The sequence below is a fragment of the Calidris pugnax genome, unplaced genomic scaffold, assembly GCF_001431845.1.
Source record: "Calidris pugnax isolate Ruff unplaced genomic scaffold, ASM143184v1 scaffold121, whole genome shotgun sequence".
NCBI classification, from domain to species: Eukaryota; Metazoa; Chordata; class Aves; order Charadriiformes; family Scolopacidae; genus Calidris; species Calidris pugnax.
The window spans coordinates 349576-367338 of record NW_015090884.1 but is presented as its reverse complement, the minus strand read 5'-3'; the positions used below and the strand labels follow the sequence as shown (position 1 = coordinate 367338).

At 43.4% G+C, this 17763-nt stretch overlaps 2 protein-coding genes across 2 annotated transcripts in view; one reads left to right on the top strand and one right to left on the bottom strand.

Annotated features, from left to right (window-relative positions):
• The first annotated feature begins 47 nt into the window (after nt 1–47).
• On the top strand, nt 48–9367 carry AAMDC (adipogenesis associated, Mth938 domain containing). Its single transcript, XM_014947105.1, has 3 exons — nt 48–3025; nt 7682–7777; nt 8540–9367. Exons 1-3 carry the CDS (start codon nt 2894–2896, stop codon nt 8678–8680), a joined length of 369 nt encoding a protein of 122 aa, XP_014802591.1. The 5' UTR covers nt 48–2893; the 3' UTR covers nt 8681–9367.
• A 7027-nt stretch (nt 9368–16394) lies between these two features.
• LOC106890953 (integrator complex subunit 4-like) overlaps nt 16395–17763 on the bottom strand; it is a 14040-nt gene continuing 12671 nt past the window's right edge. Inside the window, exons 4-5 of the mRNA XM_014947097.1 lie at nt 16704–17089; nt 16395–16673 (exon numbers count right to left, since the gene is read on the bottom strand). Coding sequence (XP_014802583.1) covers nt 16896–17089 — 194 coding nt within the window. The 3' untranslated portion in view covers nt 16395–16673; nt 16704–16895. The remainder of the gene's footprint in view (nt 16674–16703; nt 17090–17763) is intronic.

Below are 17763 nucleotides of genomic sequence, written 5' to 3'. Positions count from 1 at the left end.
GACCTCCCCCAATAACTTCCCTTCCTCAGCTCCCTAATAAAATCAGATAACCAGCTTCCCCCAAAAAATGTTTTCCTAGCTCTTAAAACTTGACACCTGTCCCCTCCCTGCCCGGTTCATTTTAACCTTTCTACTTGCCATCCTGCTGGCAGCTTTTAAACCCTGACCTGCTTTTCTGGCTGCTGAAAGTTCACTTCCGAAGTTGTGTCGTCTCACCCGCCTTCGTGGAGAATTACCTCGTCTTTTGATACCTTACAGAAGTTGTTCTGCCTCCAAGTTGACAGTCGCCAATTTACTCTTTCACCTTTTTCCTCTTTGATCTCAGGTTGAGCCTTGGATTTTATGAAACGTTCTTTGCTTCTACAGTCTCTCAATAAAATATTCCCTGGTGCACTGCTCTCCCTTCGCCTTTTTTTTTATGTTTGTTGCTGGTGGGTGCCTCTCTGAAACAGAAAACAGTAGCACTGGCAGTTTTAAAATCCACCTGCTCGACAGAGAGCACTTCAGTCTCAAGTTTCTTCCATTTCATTCTCAGCTATTTTTTCTTCTTCTGCCATCCTTATCCACTGCTTCATTTCTTTCTTTCAGTATAGTCTCCTTGTGTAAACTTGTATTTTGCCTCCTTTTAAGCTCTTCTGCTTCCTTTCTTTCCTATGTTTTTAAACCTTCATAACTTTGCTCATAGATTTCCGAGTCATTTCTCCACCTCATCTCTTTATGTTTGGACTACTGCAATGTACAGAAATTGCTATTTTAGGATATACTTTTGAGTTGTACAGTTCATGATCTCTTTTGCTCTTAAGGGGTGATGTATATTTTGGTGTCATAGGGAATAATTAAAAATACAATTCATTTGTTGGGGAAATATTTTCCTACTCCTTGCTGATTGGACCATACCCTGCACCAAGAACATCCAAAGTTCCTGTTGAAAAGTTCATTCTTACTCCAATTTAAGATGATCTCATTAATTCCAATAACCTGACCTTACTGATATTCTCTGGCAATATTATGGGAAATAGTTTCAGATTACAAGTTTTTATTTATGGCTTTTAAGTTTTGTTTCTTTGTTGCTGCTATTTACTTTATTTGTGGGGGCCTAATCGCACAGTTCCAGCCTTGTAAAGCTGGTTGGATTGGGAAATCCAATATTCCTAATCATTTTATTGTTCCTTCACCTCTGTCTAACCTCCAGGTCTAATTCTGCTGTTTCCTCTCAAAACTGGCACAGGCAAAAATTCTTTGCATTCTTCAGAGCCAGGTTCTGGGTGGTTTGTTCAGCCTTTACTGTTTGGTTGATGGGACTACTGCTGGGTATTTCTCCTGCAGATTTTTGGAAAAATAGTCTTACAGACATTTGTTTGAATCCATCGTGTTGTGAATGTGTAAGGAGAGAATCTAGGATACACAAATCCAAGCAAGTTTCACTCCCCCGTAGCTGTTTGCCTGGGCACTTGTGTCACTAAATTCAAATTCAATTTCTCTTTTGTGAGCATGCTTGCTTTAATTCATGCCAGGGTTCCTAGGATTGATTTTATTTTTTTTTTCCTGGTGAATTTGAACAATTAAAAAGTAAAGAATGAGAACCTTCATATCTGGAAGGATCTGCCACTGAGATTTTCTGGATCAGCCAGGAGCTGAGCTCTTTTTACCGCAGAAACAACCAGTTTTCTTCATATTGTGGATTTCAGACAGTTTTCTGTCGGAATTGGAAGGGCAGAAAAGTGACTCTGCTCCTGAGAGGCATCGGTTGAGTGCTTTGCTGGTCCAACGTGTTTGCAGGGTATCACCTCTCTTGTCATCTGCTGTCAGAATCCCACCAGCAATCAGACTGCAATAACATGAAGGACTGTGCAGACAGCATAAGCTTTCCTGGTAGCATTTCGGAGTCAGAGTCCCTGCCCTACTGATGCCCGGCTGTGATTGTGACAGCAGATTTAAAAATTAGTGGGGTTAATACCAAAAAAATGACTGATAAGGCCTCAGCTGGAGCTCTCTGTCTAGTTTTAGGCAACAGCCATCAAAGAAAAACGCATACAGATCGTTGGCTGCCAGGGAAAAGGGGGAAAATAAGCAGAGATTTAGCAAACGTGACTGAAGGGAAGTTTATTTAATCTAAAAGAAAGGAAAAAGTATTGAGTCAAGTCCTGAAGAAAACAGAAGGTGGTGGAAAAGACTAAGATTAAGCTGTTCTTGTCTGCAGTAGAAAGGATTAGAAATAATGATTTTAAGTTGAAACAATGAAGATTGAGGTTAAACTTTAGAAAAGACATTATTTGGGTGTTTAGCTGTCCTGAGATGTTACAGAGGGACACCTGGCCTCTGGAAGGAGTGAGTAGGGAAAGAAGGCTTGACCCCTTTAGGTCTTTGAAAGTCTTAATTCTTAGAGTAATATGGCAATATTGTTTCCATTGTTTTGTCCGTGGCTTTTCTATTGGGTTGGCTTGTTTGGGATTTTTTTTTTTTTTAAACCTCATTTACCATTTTAAAATAATAAAGCAGCCAAAAAAACCCAGCATATCTCTGATATTTTAGGAAATTATTATCATCTTCATTGTACATTTTAGGGAGAAGATTAAAAACCCAGATGTGAGAGGATATTCTGGGACCTGATCCACGTTGATAGTTTTAAAAGTTGAGCACCCACTACTTGTACAGATTTAGCGTGTGAAATGATTTGCACAAAATCCTGCACCAAATCCCCAAGAGGGCTGGTAATTCAACAAATCTGCTCATCCTCACTTCAATTCTGTTGTCACAAAAGTCTGTAATGGTGTTTCCTTCCTAGTTCCTTGGGGCAAGGAGAGAAATTTCTGCTTTTATTAACGCAGTGCACGTGTCGGCCTGATGTTATGTATTAAATATCTTTTTCCCCAGACTTTGCTTCGACTTTGTGATGGCTTCTCCTGAAATTGCTTCCCTTTCTTGGGGTCAGATGAAGGTGAAAGGTTGCTCGACAACGTATAAGGATTGCAAAGTGTGGCCGGGAGGAAGCCGAACCTGGGATTGGAGAGAAACTGGGACTAATGTAAGTTCACCTTTTACTATTCACCTTGTATTTCGAATGGGACTCTGGGAGCAGTCCCAAAAACAGTTGTTAAAGTTCCAGTGAGAAATTCGGTGAGCTGCTTTTTGGTTTCAGCAAACCTGTCCTGGGTTTGAGGTGAAAAAGAACTGATTTTTCCGTTCGGTAATTTTACTTTTTAGCTGGGCCTCTTCTAACTAACTAAACTCTTAAATTACAAACATATTGTTCAGAACCTGTTCCCTCTAACGGTGGTAAGACCCGATTATACCAAGGAATGGTATGAAGAGAGGCTCTGCATACCACACAAAACACCGTACAAAAAAGACATTGAGGGGTTGGAGCGGGTCCAGAGAAGGGCAACGAAGCCGGTGAGGGGTCTGGAGAATAAACCTTATGAGGAAAGACTGAGGGATTGTTTAGCCTAAAGAAAAGGAGGCTGAGGGGAGACCTTCTCACTTTCTACAACTACCTGAAAGGAGAATGTAGAGAGGCAGGAGCTGGTCTCTTCTTCCCAGTCCCAGGTGATGGGACAAGAGGAGATGGCCTCAAGTTGCACCAGGGGAGGTTCAGATTGGATATTGGGAAAAATATTTACACTGCAAGGGTTATTAAGCCTTGGAATGGGCTGCCCAGGGAAGTGATTGAGGCACCATCCCTGGAGGTTTTCAAAAGATGGGTTCACACAGTGCTTAGAGACAGGGTTTAATAATGTGGGGGGTTCTTTTGTATGGTTTTCTTTTGGGTTTTGTTTGTTTGGGGTTTTTTTTTTGGTCAGAGTTAGGTTGATGGTTGGACTAGCTGATCTGAAAGGTCCCTTCTAACCTAGACGATTCTATGACTTGTGCTTGTACTTATTGCTATAAAAACCAAGGTCAGGTAACTTTGTTATTTGCCCCGTTGGAGGGTTGGAAGTGGAAAAGTGTAGAGGAGTCACAGCTGTAGGGAGGAGCGGACAGGACAGGTGACCCCAAACTGACCAACAGGGTATTCCATCCCATCTGCATCACATTTGCTATAAAAGCTGAGGGATCAAAGGGTCAAATCTCTTCCTTCAATGGCCAATGTCTGAGGAGAACCCTGTCTGTTCGTCTGCCTTTGATCCCGATACTTGTGTTCCTGACTCCAGATCCACAATCCAGCTCCAGTCTGTCGCAGAGTCCAGTCTGGGACTTTTCCCAGTGCCTGCTGGTGACATGATCATCATCCTGGGAGCTTGATATGGTTCTGTATATACTGTATACTTTTTTCCTTTTTTTCTTAATTTTTTAATATTATTTATTTTTTCATTATTTATTAATATTTTCATTAATGTAGTTTAGTTGTTTTCTAGACTCATAAATCTCTTTATCTCTTCCTCTCCTCTCTTTGAAGAGGGGGGAAGGAGTGGCCATCTGTCACTCTGGCCAATCCAGCCAAAACCACGACAGAACCATTAGACTTTTCCTGGTAAAAACTCAGTTTTTTACTGAATTTTTTACCAACTGGAGACACATAAGGTCCTACGGGTGACAGGGTGTATCAGTCCTCACAGCTACCTGACCAGACCACTCTCATACACCTTAGTGCACTCAAACACCGTTCTGCATTTGATTAAAGAATGCAATTGTCATTAGATGCTGGTAACAACCTTCTTTCAGACTGTGTCAACAAAAGTTGCCTTGAGTGAGATGGAAGAAAATTTAGGGGAAGTTAAATCGACAGTAACTGACCTTATGTGCTTGGAAGACAACAATGCATGTGGTTTAGTTTATAGCCTTTTCCTTAGGGTCCCTTATACTTATTTCAGAGGGAAAACATGCAGATCCAGTGTCATACGCGCTGGTTTCTCATCTATAGTCTCTTATCTTGCAGAGAGAAAGATAGCTGTGTGTATAACTTTTTTCAACGTATTTAATTTATGATCTGAGTATAAAAAATTAAGTTTTCACTGGCTGTTTAGAGGGGTGGGTTGTGTTGTGAGAGTCCCTCTTCGTCTGCTTGACAATATTGTTTTCCTGGTTTATATGCCCATATGACCGGAGAAGCTGAACAGATATAGTAGAAAAGTTAACAACTAGTTCGCAGCTCAATCACACTTTGATATTGTTTCCAATCACTTGAAAACTTGAGTTTCAAATTGTAACCACCTACTAGCATTTAGGAGGCTGTGCTTTCCTTTTAAAGTTTCTAAAAAGGGATATCTTCAGGTGACGGGTAAAAGTTTTAAGTCCCTACAAATCTTTGAAGGAGTCCTCCAACTGAAACAGGAAAAAAAAATATGAGACTATATTAAATTAAAGTTGGAGGAAGGAAAAAATAGTTGGGTTATTTGGAGAGTTAGGTTTTCTGACATTCTTTGCATATAATCAGGAAGTAAAAAATACCTATTTAGGTTTTGCTTTGTAGAGGTCACTTGTAAAGCTCCTGCTTTAGGTCAGTTCTCTTCCTCTTGCAGCAATGAAGAGTTAGGTGATTTGAGTTAAAATTGAACAGCAAGCAACAAATATGGGAAGCTTTTCTAGACTGCATCTCCAGCTCCAGAAGAACTATAAAAAGAGTTCCCCAGATGCATTTTCTGCACGTTTCACTACAGCAGACTACAGTCTGCCTGCTTTCTTGGAGCGTGTTTTTCCTGGGGGTAGGTGGAGCTGAAGTTTGGGAAACAAGCAGTGCTGGTCATGCCCCACACTCTGGTTGGAAATAAATGGCTTCCTTTGCTGCTTTGCTATCAGACTGCTCTCCAGTATGTAATTCTTTCCTGGGGAAAATTGCATAACTGGCTCTGCAAGGTTCTGTAACTGAGCACTAATAGTTCTTAGGGCCTTAACCCTTGGGGATGAGGAGCAGCCTCCCTGGCTGCCTGCGTTTCAGTGCCATCTGCTAATGGGGAAAAAAGAAAGAGGAGTTCTAAAGGAAGACCAGAGAAAGGAACAGGCAAAAAAAAATCTGCTGCCTCTTTCCCTCCTCTTTCCTCTTTCCCTCCAGCTCTCAAATCAGCGATGATACAGTTATTCCATCATGTTACGTTTCCTTTAATGACACTAGTTTCCTACAAAACATGTGGAAGCCCCTGAATCAGTGTGTCTTGTGTAACCGAAGAAAATCCTTTTGTTCCGTGGTTTTAATATCTCAGGAGTGCTTATATAACAGCACGCCTTCCCCAGCAATCTAATTATTCTAATTGCAGTAAACCATACCGGTTCTTTTTGTTTAAGTTTTGAGTCTACTTTAAAACCCCTGAAGGAAAAGCATTATCTGTTGTCATAAATGTGTATTTGCAGAGATTTGTTCTGAGAAAGCCCTGCATATTGAGTGAATTCTGTGTCCTGGGTGTGGATATCAAATGTAAAGGGACTAAGGGGAACACAACTGGGAGAACCATAAAGCTGAATTGTTAAATTGGAGCTTTGACCTTAATTCATTGGAAGAATGTAGTATTTTCTGGAAGTATGGGGGATAAAGATGTGTAGGCATCTCCATAAAAATAACATTCTCCAGGAGTCCATCAAGGTGTTGCCTACTTCAAGTGAAAAACTCATTTCAGTCCTCTAAAAAAACCTTAAGAATCCTACCAAAGAAATTAAAAAAAAAAATTAAAAAGAAGAAAAAAAAAAAAGAGGAGGGGTATAGTATTTAAGATTTAAAAGACATCACACCAATGAGGGGCTGAATTCTAGCCACGGGTTGTGCAGTGTCTTAGTCTTGGCCCTCTGTATGGCCAATATGTAGAAATTGAATCTGGGAGGAAAATTAATGTTTTATAGTAACATTACAGGTGTATTTGTGGATTCACATGTATAAAGCATACTAGTAGTAACTGGGTGTATTTTTTAAAAAACTCAATCAACATGCTGTTAAAGCTCTTCTTTTTTTCTTGGAGGAGTTTGATTTCAAATATTCTTTTCTCAAAATTAAGAATAGTGCAGCAATTGAAACTCTTAACCGCAATACTGCTACCCGGTATGTTTCCTGCCTCTTTGGTAAATGAGATTTGCAAAGTAAACAAGAAAAGAATTTAATCATTTTAATTATTTGAGACGCTCTTTTGTAATTAAAGTGAGTAAACTTTGGCTTGCCACAATCTTTATTACAGAAAGATTGTGTTCGTTTGAAAATAAATGGCAATACATTGCAATTTATTTATATCACTTCAACTTTTAATACTTATAAAATGCTAGTTGTTAGACGTAAATGTTTTAGAAATGTGTAATGCTGTTTTTTTTGACTGAATAAAGAATGATAATATTGCCTTCAACTGATTAACTGTTATTTTTCATCTGCATATAAAATAACTTTTTTAGTTGCCAACGTTATCTACTCTGTGTGCACAGAAAAGAGGGTGGTGTTACATTTTGGTACTGCTAATTTACCCTCTAATCTAGGAAAAAATTGTACACTGAAGGGGTTATTGAGCCTTGGAATGGGCTGCCCAGGGAGGTGGTTGAGGCACCATCCCTGGAGTATTCAAAAAACGGGTTGATTTGGTGCTCAGTGCCATGGTTTAGTGGTGGTTTTTATCAGAGTTAGGTTGATGGTTGGACTAGATGATCTTAAAGGTCCCTTCCAACCTGGACATTTCTATGATTCTATCTACGGACAGTTTCAAAACACATAGAGGAAGCTTTCCAGGTGGTTGGTGTCAGTTCAGAGCCTGTTCTTTTCCTCCCCTCACACCAGCATTCTCCAGGAGTGCAACCAGCTGACCTTGAAGAAGTTGTCAAGAAGGGTGTTGAAACTCTGGTGATCGGTCGTGGCATGAGCGAGGCTTTGCAGGTAGGTTTTTGTTCCATGATGAACATAAACTACAACTGTTTGTTTTCCCTCTCCCTCCATTTGGGGGGATGGTGGGGAATAATAAATCTATAAGAGGGAGTAAAAACATTCAGGATGCTGAATTAGCAGGACTGAGCTCCTGCCAGGAGTCCCTCTCTTCCTGAAAGAACCATCATTTGAGCTCCTCTGTGTTAGTGTCAATGTCAAGCAATAAACAGGTTTAAGTTCTGCAATTAAATTTAAACAAGGAGAATTTTTTTACAGTGTCATTAGTCCCCCCTTTTGGAATAGGTGATGAACTAGCTCTCTGGCCTGCTGGAAATACTTGGATAATTAGGCATTTTTGTTCCTAATGTTGGTAGGGTGTCATTTCAGTAGATAAACAAGCTACAGAAAGGTCAGAAGGGCTGAGCTTTACTTCATGAGAAACAATTCTTAAGCTTTTTGGTGAGGTGAGTAATGCTTTATTTAGATTAATTACCTTTAGCTCCAGTTCTATTTATTTTTTAAGAAAGGGCTGCATTTTAATCCGGGTTAAGGAGAAATGGGAGGTGTGTATGTACAAGTTGCTTTATTTAAGTGAAAAAAATTTATATAAATCTTAGAAATATCTGAGCACATTATCAGTTTGGCTGCTATCAATTAATTAAGTACATCTATTGACAAATGTCATCAGGACCTGTTTTCTTCAAGCTTTACAGTGCGGGGAGGAAAAAAAAAAAATCTAATACTTGCTCTTTTCATTTCCTTTTCTCTTCTGAGGTTCCACCGGCGACTGTGGAGTATCTGAAGAAAAAGGGGATTGATGTGGTGGTTTTGCAGACGGAGAAGGCTGTGGCAGAGTACAATGCCCTGGCTGCTGGGGGTGTCAAAGTGGGGGGAGTCTTCCATTCCACCTGCTGAAGCCTTGGGGGCTCGTTCCGGCTTGTTCCGCCTTCCTCAGCCACAGCCAAATCACGGACACACCTCTCCTCTGAGTCAAATTACAGCCAACAGAGTGTGGACTTGTGTGCCAAGGCGTTTGAGCACTGACAATCATCTAAAATGCAAGGACAGTTTATTAGTTCAGGCTTTAAACAAACACAGTGCTCGTTTAATGAAATCTTTTTAATTACAGAACCATTTCCATGCGTTCTTGAGATTGACCTGATCTTTCTCTAAAGACTGTCCGTATTCTTTATACTTAACTTTTCACCTGTTGGCTAAATGGAGATACAAGGTTTTGAATGCTTTTATTAGGAAATAAAAGGTGGTTGAGGCACCATCCCTGGAGGTGTTCAAAAGACGGGTTGATGTAGTGCTGGGAGGTATGGTTTAGTGATGGTGATGCTTCTTGTTTGTTGTGTGGGTGTCTGTTTTTGTCAGTTAGGTTGACGGCTGGACAACGTGATCTTTAAGGTCCCTTCCAACCTAGAAGATTCTGTGATTCTGTGAAATGGCTGGAAATTACATCATTGGCTATTGGAATGCAGCCGTAAAATACCTGATGAGCACAATCGCGTGGTAAATATAAAGTGGTGGCAAAGCAGCACTTTAGCAGCACTGTATAAATAAGTTAAAAATAAAATAAATTTAAAAACGACCCCAGAACGTAAAACTTTACCTCCGGCTGGCGACTTCAGTCCGAATGTTGTCTATGCAGATCTGTTTGTGATGGTTCAAGATCACATCATTTCACACTTTTAAATTTGTCATTGAACCTGGAAAAAGGAAAAAAAAAAGTCTACAGGGATTAAACGTAACAGCTGGGCCTTAAATAATTTTGGTATTAATTGGGAATTGTGAGGATTGAGTTGTGGAATATATATATCTATTCAAAAGTCCTTACGTGCTTGAAATCTTCAGAAAGATTTATTATAAAATTAGAGCTTGCAACATCAAATGTTGATCTTTGGGAAATCAGCCTAAATTGCTGCTAACGAGCCGGGGGTGTGAAAACTCTTACTGGTCATCGTTATCTGATGGTTTAAACATTGATGCCAACGAGCAAATTATTTTACTGAGAATTTAACCACTTTCTCTTAGTTGCTGTCCTTCACGGGTTTCTATTAATATTACTAGTTACAACTTACCTACTGTAGGTTTTTAATTTTTTTTTTCCCCACCAGATTTACTAATTCTTAGTCTGTGCATATTAAGTCTGTGTCTATTAATGAAAGCCCAAAGATGTCACTGCTGAGAGCCCTGAGGCGCTCGGAGCTGCGAGCAGCAGCAGAGAGGCTTAGATTGCCATGAGAACACACCGACTTGCCCAAGAATAACCCTCCACAAAATCCTACCTGCTTTTTCTGTTTATTTCCTCCGGTAATCGTTTAAAACCTTTCATCTGATAAAATACAATGTGGTGTAAAAGCGAAGGGAAAATGAATACTTGGAAGTTTTATCTTGCAATCTCCTAATTGCGGCGGTATTTTCTCTTTAGTGTAGCTCTCTTTGAGGTGACATCTTCTCTGAACCAGCAAGAACTGCCTTTCCAGATGCATCTGTGGTTTTGGACACAGCAGCTGGTGTCATGCTCCTCAGCACTGCTGTGACACGTAGGATGACCATGAGCCACCAATGTGCCCTTGTGGGCCAAGAAGGCCAATGCATCAGGAAGAGCGTGGCCAGCAGGTCAATGCCAAGAAGGCCAATGCATCAGGAAGAGCGTGGCCAGCAGGTCGAGGGAGGTCATCCTAACGCTCTACTCTGCCCTGGTGAAGCCTCAGCTGGAGCACTGGGTTCAGTTCTGGGTTCCCCAGGTCCAGAAGGACAGGGAACTGCTGGAGAGGGGACAGCAGAGGCTACAAAGATGATGAGGGGCCTGGAGCATCTCTCTGATGAAGAAAGGCTGAGGGACTTGGGTCTTTTTAGTCTGGAGAAGAGAAGGCTGAGGGGGGGATCTGATCAACACCTATAAATCCTTGAAGGGTGGGTGTCAGGAGGATGGGGCCAGTCTTTTTACAGTGGTGCCCAGGGACAGGATCTTTACTTTGAGGGTGGCAGAGCCCTGGAAGAGGCTGCCCAGAGAGGTGGTGGAGTCTCCTTCTCTGGAGACATTCAAAGATAACATGGATAAGTTCCTGTGCAACCTGCTCTACGTGGACCTGCTCTGGCAGGGGGTTGGCCTAGATGATCTCCAGAGGTCCCTTCCAATTGTATATCATTCTGTGATTCTGTGATGACATTGTTCTGGAGAACTTCCATGGTGTGAAGCAGAGCATGAATCCCTGACCAGGAAGACTCTTGTCATCTCAAGAGAATGCCAGTAGAACCAGTTCCTATCAATCTGCAGAGCGGGAAGATTTCTTCCGTTGAAGTGTTGTTATAGCAGAGGTGGTTTGATATATGATCACAGTCATATATTTGTGTTATTTCATGAGCTTTTGGGCCTTAATGCAGTAGGAAAAGCCTCTACAAGGCTTTTACTGAGAGCAAAATTCCACTTTTTAAAGTGCTGCAGCGCGTTATGCTGTTACAAGTTGAGCAAACACCTTATCTTTCACCAGAGCGGGAAGATTTCTTCCGTTGAAGTGTTGTTATAGCAGAGGTGGTTTGATATATGATCACAGTCATATATTTGTGTTATTTCATGAGCTTTTGGGCCTTAATGCAGTAGGAAAAGCCTCTACAAGGCTTTTACTGAGAGCAAAATTCCACTTTTTAAAGTGCTGCAGCGCGTTATGCTGTTACAAGTTGAGCAAACACCTTATCTTTCACCTCCAGATTTTTCCCTTTTTTTTTTTTTTTGTTTTTAAATACTTCACATTCATGTGGTATATAGTGACGAAGCCACGTTCAGCAAAACTGCTCGGCCCAGGTCCTGCATTTGGGGAAAATACTCTGTTTCTCTGGTTTTTCTCCACCCGGATGGCACCGGAGGAGCAGCACGGCCCGTTTTGTGTTCCCAGGTGACTTCCAGAGGTGCGTCCTCCCCCGGCTTTTGTGCTGCAGCCTCTTAATTGTTCCTTTCATTTGGCAGCCCGGAGGATACAGAAGCTTCCAAGTCTCAAACGGGGAGCTGCAGCGTGTGAGAAAAAAAAAAAAAAAAAAGAGAAAGGATTTCCCTTTTTTAACAGTAAACTGCAAAGTTTCACTGCCAGCAGTCTAAAATTTTGGTGTCAGCAAGGAGATAACGAGCTGGAAGGCTTTTCCATCCGGATCCTCTCTCGCTGCCCTCGTCACGGCTTCCCGAGTCGCCTTTTGCCGGTTCCCACAAAAGCTGCTGTTCCACTTGGGCTGCTCCAGTCCCTGAAATCCCAGTTTCCTTCTTGCTGCTTGAAATTGCTTTGCTGGAAACAGCTGGGACTGATTCAGCCGAAAATTCACCCGGAGCTCGAAACGGTATCTTCATTAAGTCTCTTCTTTCAGCTTCGCGCCGTAAATAATTTTCTTAAAATGACGCGTTTGTCTCCCGAATCACAAGAGTGAGTTTTAAGGGGGGGCAGGATTTCTCCCAGACACCCCTTTTTTTGCCTCCCACCAGGAAAAGCAGCTCCCTGGCGGCGCTGAACTCCCACCCCGCCGCTGGCATTAAAGCGGAGCCGCGGTCGGGCCGGCTGCCAGGAAGATTCCACCCGGCTGCTCCGCCGCCCGCCCGGCCCCCGCTCCCTCCCTCCCTTATCTTTGGGAAGCAGCACCCTGGAGCTGGCAGCCGGGAGAAACAGGCCCCAAAAAAGCTCCAGCCAGCGTTTCCTGGGGCCATCAGGCACCGTTTGTCCAAAAACCTGGCCCCTCCGAGCCATCAAACTTTTATTTCCAAGCCCCGCTCGTATCTCGTTAACAAATTGTAAACCAAAACGATGGCCCCTCTCACCCGGTGCCTGCTGCTAAGAATAAACTGGAAGATGGGAGTGAAATAGAGATACAATGGCTATTTTCATCCATCAAAAGATTTGAGAACTCGGAAAAATGAGGCAGGAATCCAGAGGAAACCTGTCTCCCAAAATGATGTCATATGGTCCTGATTTTTTATTTTTTTTTTGTCTTCCCAAGAATTTGCTTTGTACTTTTTGCAGAGACAGTCCCTGCCCACTTAAGTTTTTTCCTGTGCTTTTAAAAATTAAGATACACGAAAGCCACACCAGACTCCAGTTAACGGCTCATAATCTTCAGTGTCGTTCCAAATACATTTTAGGCTTTGTTTTGAGCTTTCTTGACTTGACAATTGCGTTATTTACTTGCAAAGTTCTAAGAATTGGCCAAATGAATGTCATTGGACTTTGGGATTATGAATTTCCCATTATAAGCTCTCCGAGCTGGGCTCCCCCCCCACGCAGATGCCGTGTATAATTAAGGCTGGGAAAAAAAAAAAAAGGCTAAACACGACAACACATTTTTCAAACCACTAAAATACATCCCTTTAGTGTGAGTTCAGCCTTTTCTTTTCTCTGCTGGATTCTTGACCCTCTTCCCTTATGTCTAACCAGGAGGTAAAAATCTGGAGGTGAGGGATGTTTGAACATTGTTGGGTTTTAGCAAATTATTTGCCCTTGTTTCTGGATTGCTCAATCTCCCTGTGGCTGCAGCTCTGTCCGTGTTCCTACACCGACACCGGAGAGGACAGAACCTCCCCGTACCGGGGTGTTTGTGATCTAAAGTCCTTCCCCTGTGGCTGCAGCTCTGTCCGTGTTCCTACGCCGACACCGGAGAGGACAGAACCTCCCTGTGCTGGGGTGATTGTGATCTAAAGTCCTTCTTTCCCTCTTCACCAGAGCTGAAAGGTGCAAATTCTCTTTGGGCAGGAGTACAGTTCTTCTGAGATGTCCCAAAGTCCTGGAGCTCCACAGACAGCCCAATATTTTTACGAGCAGAAGAACCCAAATGTCTCAAACCTGGGAGTTTGAGGAAAAAGGTCAATATCTAGATTTAAACAACTGCAATATATTCTCAGAATACTTACCTTGTATACACAGTTCCTTTCAGATTTCTCCTGTGGTGGCACATGGTGTGAAAATGCATTTTAAAGATAAATGAAGCTGAAATAGATTGGAGAGCAGGGTAAGGAGGAAGAACTTCTTCACTTTGAGGGTGGCAGAGCCCTGGAAGAGGCTGCCCAGAGAGGTGGTGGAGTCTCCTTCTCTGGAGACATTCAAACCCCACCTGGACATGTTCCTGTGCAACCTGCTCTGGGTGGACGTGCTCTGGCAGGGGGTTGGACTAGATGATCTCCAGAGGTCCCTTCCAACCCCATATCATTCTGTGATTCTGTAAGCAGTTTAAAAAAACCAAAACAACACAAACACAACCAAAAAGTAACAAAACAGAAGGAAATACATGTTCAGTAAGAAGGGAAAGGGCAGAGAATGGCAGCAAGAGATAGACCTGTTAAAACATAACGTATTTATAATGGATGTTCTACCAGGGCATGTAGCAACAGGACAAGGGGTAACGGTTTTAAACTGGAAGAGGGGAGATTTAGATGAGATCTCAGGAAGAAATTCTTTGCTGTGAGGGTGGTGAGACACTGGAACAGGTTGCCCAGAGAAGCTGTGGCTGCCCCATCCCTGGAGGGGTTCAAGGATCAACTCATCAAGGATCTGCCTGGACACAGCTTCATAAGAAGAGATTTGGAGGTTGTAGCGAGGGGTGGTCTGTCTCTTCTCCCAAGGAACAGGTGATGTGACAAGAGGAAATGCCCTCAAGTTGCCCCAGGGGAGGTTTAGGATGGATATTAGGAAAAATTTCTTCACTGAAAGGGTTGTCAAGCCTTGGAAGAGGCTGCCCAGGGCAGTGGTGGAGCCACCATCCCTGGAGGTATTTAAAAGCTGGGCAGCCGTGCTGAGGGACATGGGTTAGTGGTGGTTTGGGCAGTGTTGGGTTGATGGTTGGACTCAATGATCTCAAAGGTCCTTTCCAACCTTGACCATTCTACAATTCAATACATCAAGGCCTGTCCACACTGAGGACACCAACGAGAAATGAGGGGGTAGGAACTCGGCTGTTACACCTGCAGGAGGCTGTCAAAGGTAAAATCCCCAAAACCAGTTTGGAAGAGCAGCAGCGCTCAGAAAGGAGAGACTTAACTCAAGAACACCTGAAGCAGCTTGAATAGTCTTATGGTTGTGAGTCTTTGGACCTCAACATGTCAGTGCTAAATAATTAAAATCACAAAAAACCTGCACTATCATCTCAACGCAGGCGTGAAGGGTCACTCCTAAAAGAGGGAACAGATTAGCCAGAGTTTTCTGATTTTATTGTAGGAAAACACATAAAGGGTTATTATTTACACTAATCTCTGTACAACTGGAAAGGATTTCTTCACTGCTTGGTTTACTTGCTAAAAGATACACCCTTTTTTCTTCAACAATTGATTTATGATTTATGAACACAAGTAACATTTCGCAGCGAGTTTCACACATTTCCTAGAAAATCCTACTGGAGGATTGTGACAAGTCACAGGAGGTTCCTCAATGGCTACTTCAGGAAGGCTTTGGCTGCCAAAACTGCTGCTGAATTGAGAAAGTGCACAGATTTTTCTCATCACAGTGAAATCGGGTCAGGCCAGGATCACCACCTGGAAACCAGTACAGTCCAGGGGTGGACCTGCTGGGAAGCACTGCTGAGGAGAAGGATCTGGGGGTCCTGGGGGATAGTAAACTATCCATGGGCCAGCAATGTGCCCTGGTGGCCAAGAGGCCAATGGAATCCTGGGCTGCACAGGGAAGAGTGTGGCCAGTAGGTTGAGGGAGGTCATTCTCCCTCTCTGCTCTGCACTGGTGAGGCCACAACTGGAATAGTGTGTCCAGTTCTGGGCTCCCCAGTTCAAGAGGGACAGGGAACTACTGGAAAGAGTCCAGCGTAGGGCTACAAAGATGATGGAGGGATTGGAGTGTCTCCCTGATGAGGAAAGGCTGAGAGAGCTGGGGCTCTTTAGCCTGGAGAAGAGAAGGCTGAGGGGAGACCTCATTAATGCTGACAAGTGTCTCAAGGGTGGGTTGAAGGAGGATGGAGCCAGACTCTTTTCAGTGGTTCCCAGTGACAGGACAAGGGCAACGGGCACAAGCTGGAACATGGGAAGTTCCACTCAAATATGAGGAAGAACCTCTTTGGGGTGAGGGTGACAGAGCCCTGGAACAGGCTGCCCAGGGAGGGTGTCGAGTCCCCTTCTTTGGAGATCTTCAGGACTCTCCTGGATGCCGTCCTGAGTGATGTGCTCTGGGCAACCCTGCTTTGGCAGGAGAGTTGGAATGGGTGATCTCTAGAAGGTCCCTTCCAACTCTGACAATTCCATGAAAGGTCCTGTTGAACTTCCTGGGATGAGGTTACTAAATTTGCAACCCGTGGCATTTAACCCCATTTTTTCCTAAAGTCACACAAACGTGCAAGAGCCTGGGATTGCAATTCAGAGATTAATTCGTTTGACTCCCTTTTATGTAAACAAACCAAGTAACACATCGTTTTATTGCTGTAACTCAATTAAACTCCACATCCCGCTAATTGGGGAGTTCAGCTGCTCAACCCAACAGGTTCCTCCTTTCTCTGCACCACAACATCAACAACCTGTGCCCCCCCAAAAACTGCACCACCTTCAGTACAGCTCTACAGGGTGTAAAACAGCTCAGGATGGAGCCTTCAGCAGTTGATAATTTCACATCGCGATGCAGTTCCTGCACAAGAACAATAACACTTTCAAATATTTTAATATTTTCATTTTTTTACTAAGAATTTAGGTACCAATGCACAAGTTTGACACATTAAAAAAAAAAACAAAACAGACAAAAACCCCGAATTCCTTATCTTCATTTCAGATTACTGCAAAAATAACATTGATTTATGTGCCTAAGCATTTACACAGTAAACACCTTCGTAAATACGTAGCAGAAAACCTAGAGGCCTCGAAGAGAAAACCTTTGATAAGTGAAAAAGTGAAGACACGACCCGATGAAACGCTCCCGGAACGGTGGCTGAGAACTGCCTCAATTGTGTCAATTCGATATCGAAACACCTACATTTGCTTCAAACTGTTCTTAATTAGCTGAATTAACTCCCATGTTGGTGTGGCTGCTTCTTAACAGAGGAGAGCAGAAGTTCTTCAGCAGCTTTATTTCCATGGCTGACTTTTTTTGGTTTGGTTCAGCATCTTGGAAGGTTGTTTCCACGTAACCCAACGAACTCAGAGATCTATTTCTTTTCGCCCTCACCGCCGGGCGGGTTTGGGCATGATATAAACTTTGACGGGTTTGCTGAAGGGTATGGTCCCCTCGATGCCGTTTTCGGCCTGTGGGAAAGCCTCCAAGCTCTCATTCCAGCTGGACTTAGGAATTTTAGCAGCTGCTTTGCTCCTGTTGGAATTGTAGGCCAGCAGCAACCGCACTTCAATCTGACACGGCTCTGCAGAGGGGAAAAAAAAAAACACACACCAACCCAAACATGACTCTCATCACGCAGAGAACAACCAACATGGGATGAAATCTCATTGTTGGAGACATGGACAGTGGGATAGAGTGCACCTTCAGCGAGTTTGCTGAGGACACCAAGCTTGGTGGCACAGTCGACACGCTGGAGGGAAGGGATGCCATCCAGAGTGACCTGGACAGGCTGGAGAGGTGGGCCTGTGCAAACCTCATGAAGCTCAACCAAGCCAAGTGCAGGGTCCTGCACCTGGGACCCTGTGACAATCCCAGGCACAAATAGAGGTTGGGCAGAGAATGGCTGGAGAGCAGCCCTGAGAAGGACTTGGGAGTGCTCGTGGATGAGAAGCTCAACATGAGCCGGCAACATGCACTGGCAGCCCAGAAAGCCAACCCCATCCTGGGCTGCATCAAGAGAAGCGTGGCCAGCAGGTCACAGGGAGGTGATTCTGCCCCTCTGCTCTGCACTTGTGAGACCCCACCTGGAATACTGTGTCCAGCTTTGGAGTCCTCAACACAGGAAGGACATGGACCTGTTGGAATGGGTCCAGTGGATGGCCATGATCAGAGGGCTGGAGCACCTCCCCTATGAGGACAGGCTGAGAGAGCTGGGGTTGTTCAGCCTGGAGAAGAGAAGGCTCCGGGGAGACCTTA

Excerpts from the sequence above, each read along its gene's own strand:
- AAMDC (XM_014947105.1), top strand. The coding sequence starts at position 2,894 with ATGGCTTCTCCTGAAATTGCTTCCCTTTCTTGGGGTCAGATGAAGGTG. Across the intron at positions 3,026-7,681 it reads GGAGAGAAACTGGGACTAAT|CATTCTCCAGGAGTGCAACC; the intron begins GTAAGTTCACCT and ends CCCTCACACCAG. Across the intron at positions 7,778-8,539 it reads GCATGAGCGAGGCTTTGCAG|GTTCCACCGGCGACTGTGGA; the intron begins GTAGGTTTTTGT and ends TTCTCTTCTGAG.